The 12,006-nt window shown below is 43.1% G+C and overlaps 1 protein-coding gene across 1 annotated transcript in view; it reads right to left on the reverse strand.

Moving 5' to 3' along the window:
• Window positions 1-12,006, reverse strand: part of LOC125458420 (mast/stem cell growth factor receptor Kit-like) — a 65,247-nt gene that overhangs the window by 24,358 nt on the left and 28,883 nt on the right. The window contains exons 2-4 of the mRNA XM_059650570.1: window positions 9,647-9,768; window positions 7,448-7,607; window positions 1,463-1,643 (exon numbers count right to left, since the gene is read on the reverse strand). Of these exons, the coding sequence (XP_059506553.1) occupies window positions 1,463-1,643; window positions 7,448-7,607; window positions 9,647-9,768 (463 nt within the window). The remainder of the gene's footprint in view (window positions 1-1,462; window positions 1,644-7,447; window positions 7,608-9,646; window positions 9,769-12,006) is intronic.

Consider the following 12,006-nt stretch of genomic DNA (forward strand, 5'->3'; position numbering starts at 1 on the left):
TTCTTGAAAACACTCACTGTTTTTTGGCCTCAACTGCTTTCTGAGGCAGAGAATTCCACAGGCTCCCCACTCTCTGGGTGAAGAAATGTCTCCCAATCTCAGTCCTAAATGGCTTTCCCCATATCCTTAGATTGTGAGCCCTAGTTCTGTATTCCTTGGTCATTGGGAACATCATTCCTACAATTACCCCATTAGAATTTTATAGGCTTCTGTGAGATGATTTCAACTCAGAGGCCTGATTGGCACCCCAAAGAAGTTCATGATAACACGCATGTTTTAAAATCCTAGATAACAAGATGTAGAGCTGGATGAACACAGCAGGTCAAGCAGCATCGGAAGAACAGGAAAGCTGATGATTCGGGTTGAGACCCTTCTTCAGAAATGGGGGAGGGGAAGGTGATTCTGAAATAAATAGGGAGAGGGGGGAGGCGGATAGAAGATGGATAAGAGAGAAGATAGGTGAAGAGCAGAGAGACAGGTCGAAGAGGCAGGATTGGAGCCAGTAAAGGTGAGTGTAGGTGGGGAATTAGGGAGGGGATAGGTCGGTCCAGGAAGGACGGACAAGTCAAGGAGGCAGGATGAGGTTAGTGGGTAGGATATGGGAGTAGGGCTTGAGGTGGGAGGAATGGTTAGGGAGGCGGGGACGAGCGGGGCTGGTTTTGGGACGATCTATCTTCCCCTTTATCCATCTTCAATCTGCCTCTCCCTCGCTCCCTATTTATTTCAGAATCCCCTTCCCTTCCGCATTTCTGAAGAAGGATCTCAACCCAAAAGTTCAGCTTTCCTGGTCCTCTGATGCTGCTTGGCCTGCTGTGTTCATCCAGTTCTACACCTTGTTATCTCAGATTCTCCAGCATCTGCAGTTCCTACTATCTCTGTTTTAAACCTTGCAGAATAACATCTTTGCCTCCCTGTCTGGCCTCACAGTTCCCCTTTTACTAGGATGTTGCCTGGTATGGAGGGAAGGTCTTACAAGGGAAGGCTGAGGGACTTGAGGCTGTTTTCATCAGAGAGAAGAAGGTTGAGAGGTGACTTAATTGAAACATATAAAATAATCAGAGGGTTAGATAGGGTGGATAGGGAGATCCTTTTTCCTAGGATGGTGACGGCAAGCACGAAGGGGCATAGCTTTAAATTGAGGGGTGAAAGATATAGGACAGATGTCAGAGGTAGTTTCTTTACTCAGAGAGTAGTAAGGGAATGGAACGCTTTGCCTGCAATGGTAGTAGATTCACCAACTTTAGGTACATTTAAGTCGTCATTGGATAAGCATATGGACATACATGGAATAGTGTAGGTTAGATGGGCTTGAGATTGGTATGACAGGTCGACACAACATCGAGGGCCGAAGGGCCTGTACTGTGCTGTAATGTTCTATGTTCTATGTTCTATGTCCTATTTCCTGCCCCGGTTTCAGTGTGAGTCACAGAAATTTACAAGCTTTGCAATGGGGTCAACTTACCTGTTGTGTTTTTCAAGGAACGTTGACTTGTGGTCAGCACTATTGTTCATGGTCTCATAGATCCATTGATGCTGCTTTAGTTTAGGGTAAGATTCAACTCCCAACCGGAGCCGGAGACTGTCCCCAGCATCTGCTTCCAGATTAGTCTCCTGATCAGTAAAGATTTGCACATACGCATTCTCTGTCGATGCACAAGAAGGAATTAAGTTATTACCCACAATCGACAGCCCCGCATGCGTTCTTAAACAATACCTAAACTGTGCATAAATTGTCACGGGCACATAATTTCCAGGGTTCTGTTGCCTTTTTCCCTCAAAGTGTTGATAACCCAGTGAACGAGAATTTAAATCTCATGGGCATTAAACTTTCATAAACACCCAGCTATGAAAATTTGGCCTCAGTTAGAGATGTTACAGCGAGGCACTTAGAAAATCATAATGCAAAGAAGCAGAGTCAACATAGTTTTGTGAAAAGGGAATCGTGTTTAATTGAGATCCTTGAGAAAGGGGAATTGTGTTTAATTGAGATCTTTGAGAAAGTGACAAGCATTGTGAATAAAGGAAAACCTACAGATGTATTGTACTTAGATTTCCAGAAGACACTTCAAAAGGTACAACAGCAAAGAGGGTGACAGAAACCAGGAGTTCATGGTATTAGAGGCAACAACTGCATATAGATAGAGGTAGGTTTGTTAACAGGAAACAAAGAGTAGGTTTAATTCAGTCATTTTGAGTTTTGCAAAATGCAATAAGTGGAGTGCCACAAGGATCAGTGCTGGGGGCTGAATTATTTACAATTTATCACAGTGACTTGAATGATGGGACTGAATGTATCATTGCTGAATTTGTTAATGACGCAAAATTAGGTGTAGAAGTAATTTGTGAAGAGAACCTGAGGGGTCTGTAAAAGGACATGGATAGGTTAAGTGTGGTGGGGGGGAAGGTTTGGCAGATGGAGTATACTGCAGTGAAACATTAACATGTCCAATTTGGCAGGCAGAATAGAAGGGCAGCATATTAAATGGAGAGAGACTGTAGTACTCTGTGCTACAGAGGGGTCTGTGTATCCTTGTACATGAATCACAAATGCTTGGTTGCAAGGACAGCAAGTGATTAGGAGGACAAATGGGATGTTGTTTATGAAGGAAATGGAATATAGAAGTATGGAAGTTTCGTTGCATTTGTACAAGGCAGTGATGAAACCACACCGAGAGTACTGAGTGGAATTTTAGGTGTTCTTAATTTACAAAGGACATGACTATATCAGGAACAGTTCAGAGGATGTTCACGTGACTGATTCCTGACATGGAGTAATTACCAATGAGGGGAGGTTGGATGGGTTAGACTCGTACCTGATAAAGTTTGTTGTTTTACCATACATTATATATTTTTTACCATAGTTTGTTTATTTATAATACTATACTTTACTATATTTTCTATGTTAGCTAACGTTTATCACAAAACTTGGTTTCTTGTTGAACCAGATATCTTGAAGTTTATTTACAAAAATAACTACTTACAAGGCTATGATATCACAGACATACACACATAAAATCCTTACAGTGCGGAATCAGGCCTTTTGGCCCACCAAGTCCACACCAATCCTCCTAACAGCATCCCATCCAGACACACCCCCCTACCTATCCCTGTAACCCTGCATTTCCATGGTTAATGCACCTAGCCTGCACATCCCTGGACACGATGGGAAATTTAGCATGGCCATTCCACCTAGTCAACACATCTCTGGACTCTGCGAGGAAACCAGAGCACCTGGAAGAAACCCACATAGACATAGAACATAGGACATAGAACATTACAGCACAGCACAGGCCCTTCGGTCCTCGATATTGTGCCGACCTGTCATACCGATCTGAAGCCCATCTAACCTACACTATTCCATGTACGTCCATATGCTCATCCAATGACGACTTAAATGTACCTAAAGTTGGCGAATCTACTACCGTTGCAGGCAAAACGTTCCATTCCCTTACTACTCTCTAAGTAAAGAAACCACCTCTGACATCTGTCCTATATCTTTCACCCCTCAATTTAAAGCTATGCCCCTCATGCTCGCCATCACCATCCTAGGAAAAAGGCTCTCCTATTCACCCTATCTAACCCTCTGATTATTTTATATGTCTCAATTAAGTCACCTCTCAACCTTCTTCTCTTTGATGAAAACAGCCTCAAGTCCCTCAGCCTTTCCTCGCAAGACCTTCCCTCTATACCAGGCAACATCCTAGTAAATCTCCTCTGCACCCTTTCCAAAGCTTCCACATCCTTCTTAAAATGCGGTGACCAGAACTGTACGCAATACTCCAAGTGTGGCCGCACCAGAGTTTTGTACAGCTGCAGCATAACCTATTGGTTCCGGAACTCGATCCCTCTATTAATAAAAGCTAAAACACCGTACACCTTCTTAACAGCCCTGTCAACCTGGGTGGCAACTTTCAAGGATCTGTGTACGTGGACACCGTGATCTCTCTGCTCATCTACACTGCTAAGAATCTTACCATTAGCCCAGTACTTTGCCTTACGGTTACTCCTACCAAAGTGCATCACCTCACACTTGTCTGCAGTAAACTCCATTTGCCACCTCTCAGCCCAGCTCTGCAGCTTATCTATGTCTCTCTGCAACCTACAGCATCCTTCGTCACTATCCACAACTCCACTGACCTTAGTGTCGTCTGCAAATTTACTAACCCATCCTTCTATGCCCTCATCCAGGTCATTTATAAAAATGACAAACAGCAGTGAACCCAACACCGACCCTTGCGGTACACCACTAGTAACTGGTCTCCAGGATAAACATTTCCCATCAACTACCACCCTGTGTCTTCTTTCAGCAAGCCAATTTCCGATCCAAACTGCTATATCTCCCACAATTCCATTCCTCCACATTTTGTACCATAGCTTATTGTGAGGAACCTTATCGAACGCCTTGCTGAAATCCATATACACCACTTCAACCAGTTTACTCTCATCTACCTGCTTGGTCACCTTCTCAAAGAACTCAATAGGGTTTGTGAGGCACAACCTTCCCTTCACAAAACTGTGTTGACTATCCCTAATCAATTTATTCTTTTCTAGATGATTATAAATCCTATCTCTTATAATCTTTTCCAACACTTGACCAACAACTGAGGTAAGGCTCACTGGTCTATAATTACCAGAGTTGTCTCTACTCCCCTTCTTGAACAGGGAAACCACATTTGCTATCCTCCAGTCATCTGGTACTATTCCTGTAGACAATGACGAGTCAAAGATCAATGCCAAAGGCTCGGCAATCTCCTCCATGGCTTTCCAGAGGATCCTAGGATAAATCCCATCCGGCCCAGGTGACTTATCTATCTTCACCCTCTGTAGGATTTCTAATACCTCTTTCTTGAGAACCTCAATCCCAACTAGTCTAGTAGCCTGTATCTCAGTATTCTCCTCGACAACATTGTCATTTTCTAGAGTGAATACTGTTGAAAAATATTCATTTAGTGCTTCCCCTCTCTCCTCTGACTCCACACACAACTTACCACTACTATCCTTGATTGGCCCTAATCTTACTTTCATCATTCTTTTATTCCTTAAATACCTATAGAAAGCCTTAGGGTTTACCCTGATCCTATCCGCCAACAACTTCTCATGTCTCCTCCTGGCTCTTCTGAGCTCTCTCTTTAGGTCTTTCCTGGCTACCTCGTAGCCCTCAAGCGCCCTAACTGAGCCTTCACATCTCATCTTAACATAAGCCTTCTTCTTCCTCTTGAAGAGAGATTCCACCTCCTTCGTAAACCGTGGCTCCCGCGTTCTACAGCTTCCTCCCTGCCTGACAGGTACATACTTATCATACTTATCAGACGCAGAGAGAATGTGCAAATTCCACACAGACAGTTGCCTGAGGCTGGAATTGAACCCAGGTCCCTGGTGCTGCCTGCCCCAGCATAACATGGTTTGGATTCTAAGCCTGCTGACATTATTATACATTACACAAACAGAACTGACTGACTACATTGACCCATGATACCAAGCGAGTGAATGAATGTGAAGCAGATATATCAGAACATATCAGAACATCACATGCCGAAACACCTTAAAAGGTATAGGCCTATCTAGTCTGGAATTGATGCCATAATCTAACAGTATCTACTGGCATTTTGGAAGAATGACAGGCAATTTATTGAAACATATAAAGTTCTGTAGATGTCTTGACAGTCCCATAGTGAAAGGATTTTCCCTTTGTGGGAAAGGCTAGAACTGGTAGACACAATTTAAAGTTATGGGATCTCCCATGTAAGATGGAGATAAGAAGACTTTTTTTTCTCTTTGAGTATCATGGGTGTGTGGTACTCATTCCCAGGGAGTGGGTGAGGTGAGGTCATTGAGTGCTTTCAAGGCACCCTAATGCTAACCTTAACCTCAGTCTTAACCTCAAAACTTATCCTCATCCCTAATTTCAATGCTCACCCTTAACTTTAACACCAACCTTAGCTGCAAAACAAATCCCAATCTTAACCTCAAACCAAACCATAATCTCAACTTCAACCTTTATTTCAACCCTAACCCCAATACTTTAACTTCAACTCCAATCTCAAACTTTAACGTCAATTGGAATCCCCAATCTTAACCTCAATCCTAATCTCAACCTTAATCTAAATTTTGACACCAAACTTTTCCTCAAACAAAATCCCAACCTTCCTCTCAACCCTAACCTCACCCTAACCCCAACCTTAACCTCAAACTAAACTCTAACCTTAATCTCAACCTTAACCTCAACCTTGCCTTTAACGCTAATCTCAAACTTAATCTCAATTTTGACTTCAACCCTAACTCCAAACTGCATCACAAATATAGCTCTAATCAACATTCCAATACTTTAGTTACAAACTGACCCCAGCCGATGACTCAAGAATCTAATCCTAGATTTACACCAACCCTGAACCAAATGCTTAAATGTAAATCATAAAATCTCAATTTAGAAATCTGAGACTAGAGTGTTTTTTGCTAAGTGTGGAAGCTTGAAACACCTCACTCAAGCCCTTATCCTAAAACTATCTACTTCTCTGAGCTGTAAATACTCCCCAAATCCCAACTCCTCACAATAAGTCCCATGCCCCATACCTCAAAACACACATGGAGCCCCGCCTAGTGCAAACAAGACCATAACCTAAACTTGGATTACCATAACTGGAAGAAAGAAAGCAAGCAGGAACAAATAGCATGGGATATATATCAGTGGCTAGACCACACTAAGAAACTCCAACTCTGGGCAAAGGAAGCTTTCCTGCCTGAAGCATCAGTTCCATCTCGAAATCTAACCTTCAAAGTCTGTTGTGATAAAGGTTTCATATTGCAGTTTGGGAGAGGGTGCAGAAGAGTTCTGAAGTTGCATTTTCAAGGGTAACAAGCATATTCATAGTCATAGAATCTTGCTGAACAGAAGGAGGTCATTTGGTCCATTATGATTTTGCTGGCTCTTTGAAAGAGCTATTCAATTAGTTCCACACACCAATTCATTTCCCAAGGCTCTTCAAATGTTTCTGTTACAAAAAATTATCTAATGTTTTTGCTAAAGGTACAATTGAATCTGCTTCCCATCCTGTTGGATATTTCACATTGGATCCTATTATCTTGCTGTCTTGTTTCATCAATCCCTCTGGTTCTTTTGCTAGTTATCACTTTGCTCTGTATACTCTTGTTACTGATGCTCCCACCACTGGAAGCAGTTTCTCTTCACAATAAGCCTTTCTAGTTTTGAAATCTTCTGTCGACTCTTCACTTAACCACCTGTTCTAAGGAGAATCATCCTAGATCCTGCTTCAATGCTAACATTTCAAAAAAAAAGTAGAGAGAAGATATGGAACATTTTCCCATTTTGAAAGGTGACAGAGGGCTGGGTCAAGATGTAAATCACTCCGGACAATATGCTACTTCCCCCACCTCACTGGCTACACCTCACATCCCACCCTCTGGAGTTGCCATGAAGACATGACCTTACCAATGACCCGCAGCATTGTCACTGCAGATCGCGTCTCCATCCTTCCTTTCACAATGCAGGTGAAATTTCCCGAATCACTTCCATTCACAGCATCAATGTGCAGCCTTGCTCTTATGGTGAACAGATTGCTGTAGTATCGCTGAATGGAGACAATGGCAGACTGGCGAGAGTAAAAAATAAAACTAATTGCAAATGGTCTTTAAAACTTCCACTGAATTCCTTTAGTAGTACAGTGAAATACCATTCAGCCCACCAAAGCAGCTTCCAACACAGCCCATGCACTCCCAAGACAGATATTCAGAACTGCCGATGCTGGAGTCAGAAATAACACAATGTGGAGCTGGAAGAACACAGCAAGCCAGGCAGCATCAGAGGAGAAGGAAGAAGGGCCCCCACTGGAAATACCAGCTTTCCTGCTCCTCCGATGCTGCCTGGCCTGCTGTGCTCCTCCAGCCCCACAGTGTTATCCACGTAATCCCAAACCATTTTTTTTGGGGAACAATGATCCCATTTGATCTCCTTCTCAGACTGCATATGTTTTATTCTCTTATGAAATATTTAGCTAGCCACTTCATGTTCTGATGAAAACAGCGCAGGAGCAGCCAAAGAGAATTTTAAGGTCTGTCCTGTCATGAAGCAGATGAGAGACAGGCATGGATGGGATCTTGAAACAATTTGAAGACAAGATTTCATTCCTATTTTAAGGGAAATGTAGTGCCTTAATAATCATGGCACTGCCTATTAAACTAGAGGCCCAGGTTATTATCCTGAGGATGTAGGCTCAGATCCCATCACAGCAGCCTGGGAAAGTTAGATCCTACTGATAAATCTGGAATTTTAAGTGCTCTTATGACACAATGGCAGTGCCTGTATCTCTGAACCAGGGGACCCCAGGGTCAAGTCCCAACTGCTCTAGAGGTGTGTAATAATGTCTCTGAACAGGTTGGTTAGAAAGTATCTCAACCTGGAATCGAAATGATGGTGAACATGGAGCTGCCATCAATTGACATTTGGTTCATTAAAATGTAGAATTATTCACTAAACAAGCATTAGTTAGTCTGCCAACATTACCCAGTCTGATCCACAGTAATGTGCCATCTGAAGTGGCCTACCTAGTCACTCAGTTCAGGGGTGAATCAGGATGGCCAAGAAATTACAACGGTGGCTCAGCGGTTAGCACTGCTGCCTCACAGTGCCAGGGACCTGTGTTCAAATCCACCCTCGGGTCTGTGTGGAGTTTGCACATTCTTCTTGCATCTGTGTGGGTTTCCTTCGGGTGCTTCGGTCTCTTCCCACAGTCCAAGGATGTGCAGGCTAGGTGGATCTGCCATGCTAAATTGCCTGTAGCATTCAGGGATGTGTAGATTAGGTGGGTTATGGGGGATGGTTCTGGGTGGAATGCTGTGAGGGTCAGTGTGGACTTGTTAGGTCAAAGGCCTATTTCCACACTGAAGGGATTCTATGAACCTATGAAACATTAGCCCTGCCAGAGACACAGAAAGAACGCAGAAGAAGCATTCTAGTTGCTGGGATATGGGACAAGTCTGTGCCAAATGGGGTCTTCAGGAAATGGTTAGTGCAGAGGCATGGCTTGGATCAGGATCCTGAGGCTGATATTGTATACCAATCTCAACACTGTATTGTGCAAGAGGAGAAACCAGTCAATGACAAGGCAGATGGGCTGGCAAGGGATGGGATGTTGGAATGAAAGTTCTTGGCCTTGCCATTGTCGCTTTAATACAGAAACCAAAGCATGATTATTCAATCTGGCAATTGGATTGAATAGGAAGAGAAACATAGGAGCAGAATTAGGCCACTCGGCCTGCCCTGCCATTCTGTATGATCATAGATGATTCATTCAACTTGAAGTAAGGCAATAGAAACAGAAATTGCTGGAGAAACTCAGCAGATCTGGCAGCATCTGTGGGAAGAAAGCAGAGTTAAACTCCTCCCCACCGCCCTTTGGCCTCAGCAATAATATCACCTTTCCCGAGCTATCAGCAGATCCAATGAAGAGTCACCGGACTCAAAGCGTGAACTCTGCATTTTTTTCCCACAGTTGCTGCCAGGCCTAGTTTCACCAGCAATTTTTGTTTTGTGTTCAGCATCTGCAATTATTTGTTTTATTTCAATGAAGGCAAGCTTTAAAGGAGATGAAACAGAAAAGCTAAAAGAATGTAAAGGAAATTGCTGACTTACAGAGTGTGGATGAACCCATTTCACTGATAGATCCAGAGATTCTGCCTTTCCAATGCAGTCAACTGAATAGCTCTCGCCTTGCAGTTTCACCTGCTCCCTCGTGTCCAGTTGAAGCTGCAATACTGAAAATGAACAAAGCTCCATTTCAAAACCATTCACAGGTTTCTCCATTCACTCTTTCGTTGTAAAAGACTCTTCTTCACGCAACAAGGAGGGCATTTGTTAAGGGACACAGTCTGTGGCAAGAACCTGTATGCGGAGTGTTTTAAAAAGGGGGCGCTGATGTGGTCCTTTAACATGGGGGCGCTGATATTAAGTTACATCGTTGTGGATGACTGCCCCGCTTTTACCATCTGACACCGGAATATGGGAGGGTTTAGGAGAGGAGGTGGCCTAGTGGTATTTTCGTTGGACTGTTAATCCAGAGACCCAGATAACATTCTGGGGATATTGGTTCAAAGGAATTTGAATTCAATAATACATATCTGGAATTAAGAATCTAATGATGACTATAAATCCATTGGTCGATGTTTTCTTTCTGACAATGTGGCTTACTTTAGGGAAGGAAACTGCCATCCTCACCTGGTCTGGCCTGTATGTGACTCCAGACCCACAGCAATGTGGTTGACTCTGAACTGCCCTCTGGGTAATTAGGGATGGGCAATACATGCTGCCTAGCCAGTGATGCCCACATCCCATTAATGAATAAAGGAAAAAAAAATTAAAGCAGGAATTTGCGCATTCTCCCTGCATGGGTTTCCTCTGGCTACTCCGCTTTCCTCCCACTGTCCAAAGATGTGCAGACCCCATGGGAAATGTGGGGTTATAGGGTGGGGGTGTGGGTTTGGATGGGATGCTCTTTGGAGGGCCATGTGGATTCACTGGGTGAATGGCCTGTTTCCACATTGTATGGATTCTATGATTCTGTTGAGACTTGGCCAAGTACAAGCAGGAACCCCCAGGACTTTAACTGTACGCTCGGCATACTATCCAAACATCAAAGTCATCCACTCAAAGTCAAAAGATCTAGAAGGGTGATGATGGGAGATTTGCTTTCTCTCAGAAATGGTGTTGGCACCCAAAACACTGCCTGAAAGCGTGGCAGAAGATGGAGTTGGACCTAAAAATGGAGAACTTACACGTAATCTTGGTCAAAAAGCATAGCGCTGAGTAAATGCAATTGCTCTTTCCAAGACCCAGCACAGGCACAATGGGTTGAACAGCCACTTGCTACATTGCAGGTGTCGAATATGCTCTGCCCCAAAGTTTGAACAAATCAATTGCTGAATGGGTTAGTGTTTGTTTCAGTGTGCAAACTGGAAACAAATTAACAATGAATTATTTCGGAAGACTGAAACTTCTCTGATTGGGTGCTGTTCTAAATCTGCAACATTTTCAAACAACCCATAAGCACATGACTGTAAGATGCAGGAGCAGTAGACCATGTAGCCTATTAAATTTCTCTATCATTCACACAGATCATGGCTCACTGATAGCCCTCAATTTCACTTTCCTGCTTTTTCCCCATAACCCTCAGTTCCTTTTCTGATTAATCTTGTGACAGTGATTCCAAACATAATCTACATTTGTATAAACGACTGTGAGTTCAGAATGTTTGAAAAGCCATTATATGTTTTAAAAGCCAATCAAAACAAAGCTTTCGTGTCTGCTGGTAGGCAAAATGGGTAATTTCCAGCCTTTCACTGCCTCGCACATGACGCAAGTCCTTCTCCACGACTTTCCTAAAGAAAGCCTTATGCCTGTGGTCTTAATAAATTCTTCCTTCCAGATTCCAGTTTTAAACAAAGGATCTCCATCTCTGATGATACCATCGGGGAATAATGCAGAATGTGTTAGGACCTTGTGAAGTGTTGATTAACATTGATGAGGTCTTCGCATAGCCTTAATGACACATAGCACATAGAATATAGAACAATACAGCACTGTACAGCACGGCCCACAATGTCTTGCCAACCTATTAACCTACTAAGATCAAACTACCCTGCACACCCTACATTTTACTATCATCCATGTGCCTGTCCAAGGGTCGCTTAATTATCTCCATTGCCAGCAGCACATTCCACACGCCCACCACTCTCTGTGTAAAGAACCTACCTCTGACATCAATATATTACTAATTTGTTTAATTATTCATTTCAGGGATGTCACTGTTGTTGGTGAAATCAGCATTCAAAAAGAGGCAATTTTGGTCTTTGAGCCTGTCATACTACCAACTTTGTGCCATTATTATTCATAGTAACTGGATCCAGGGAATATAGATCAGGCATGGTATCCTCCCTAGAAAAAAGACCACAGCAGATGCTTCCAGCAGAGTACACTGGAGCAATGGAGAGCGAACT

This window comes from Stegostoma tigrinum, chromosome 13 (assembly GCF_030684315.1).
Source record: "Stegostoma tigrinum isolate sSteTig4 chromosome 13, sSteTig4.hap1, whole genome shotgun sequence".
Taxonomy (NCBI): Eukaryota; Metazoa; Chordata; class Chondrichthyes; order Orectolobiformes; family Stegostomatidae; genus Stegostoma; species Stegostoma tigrinum.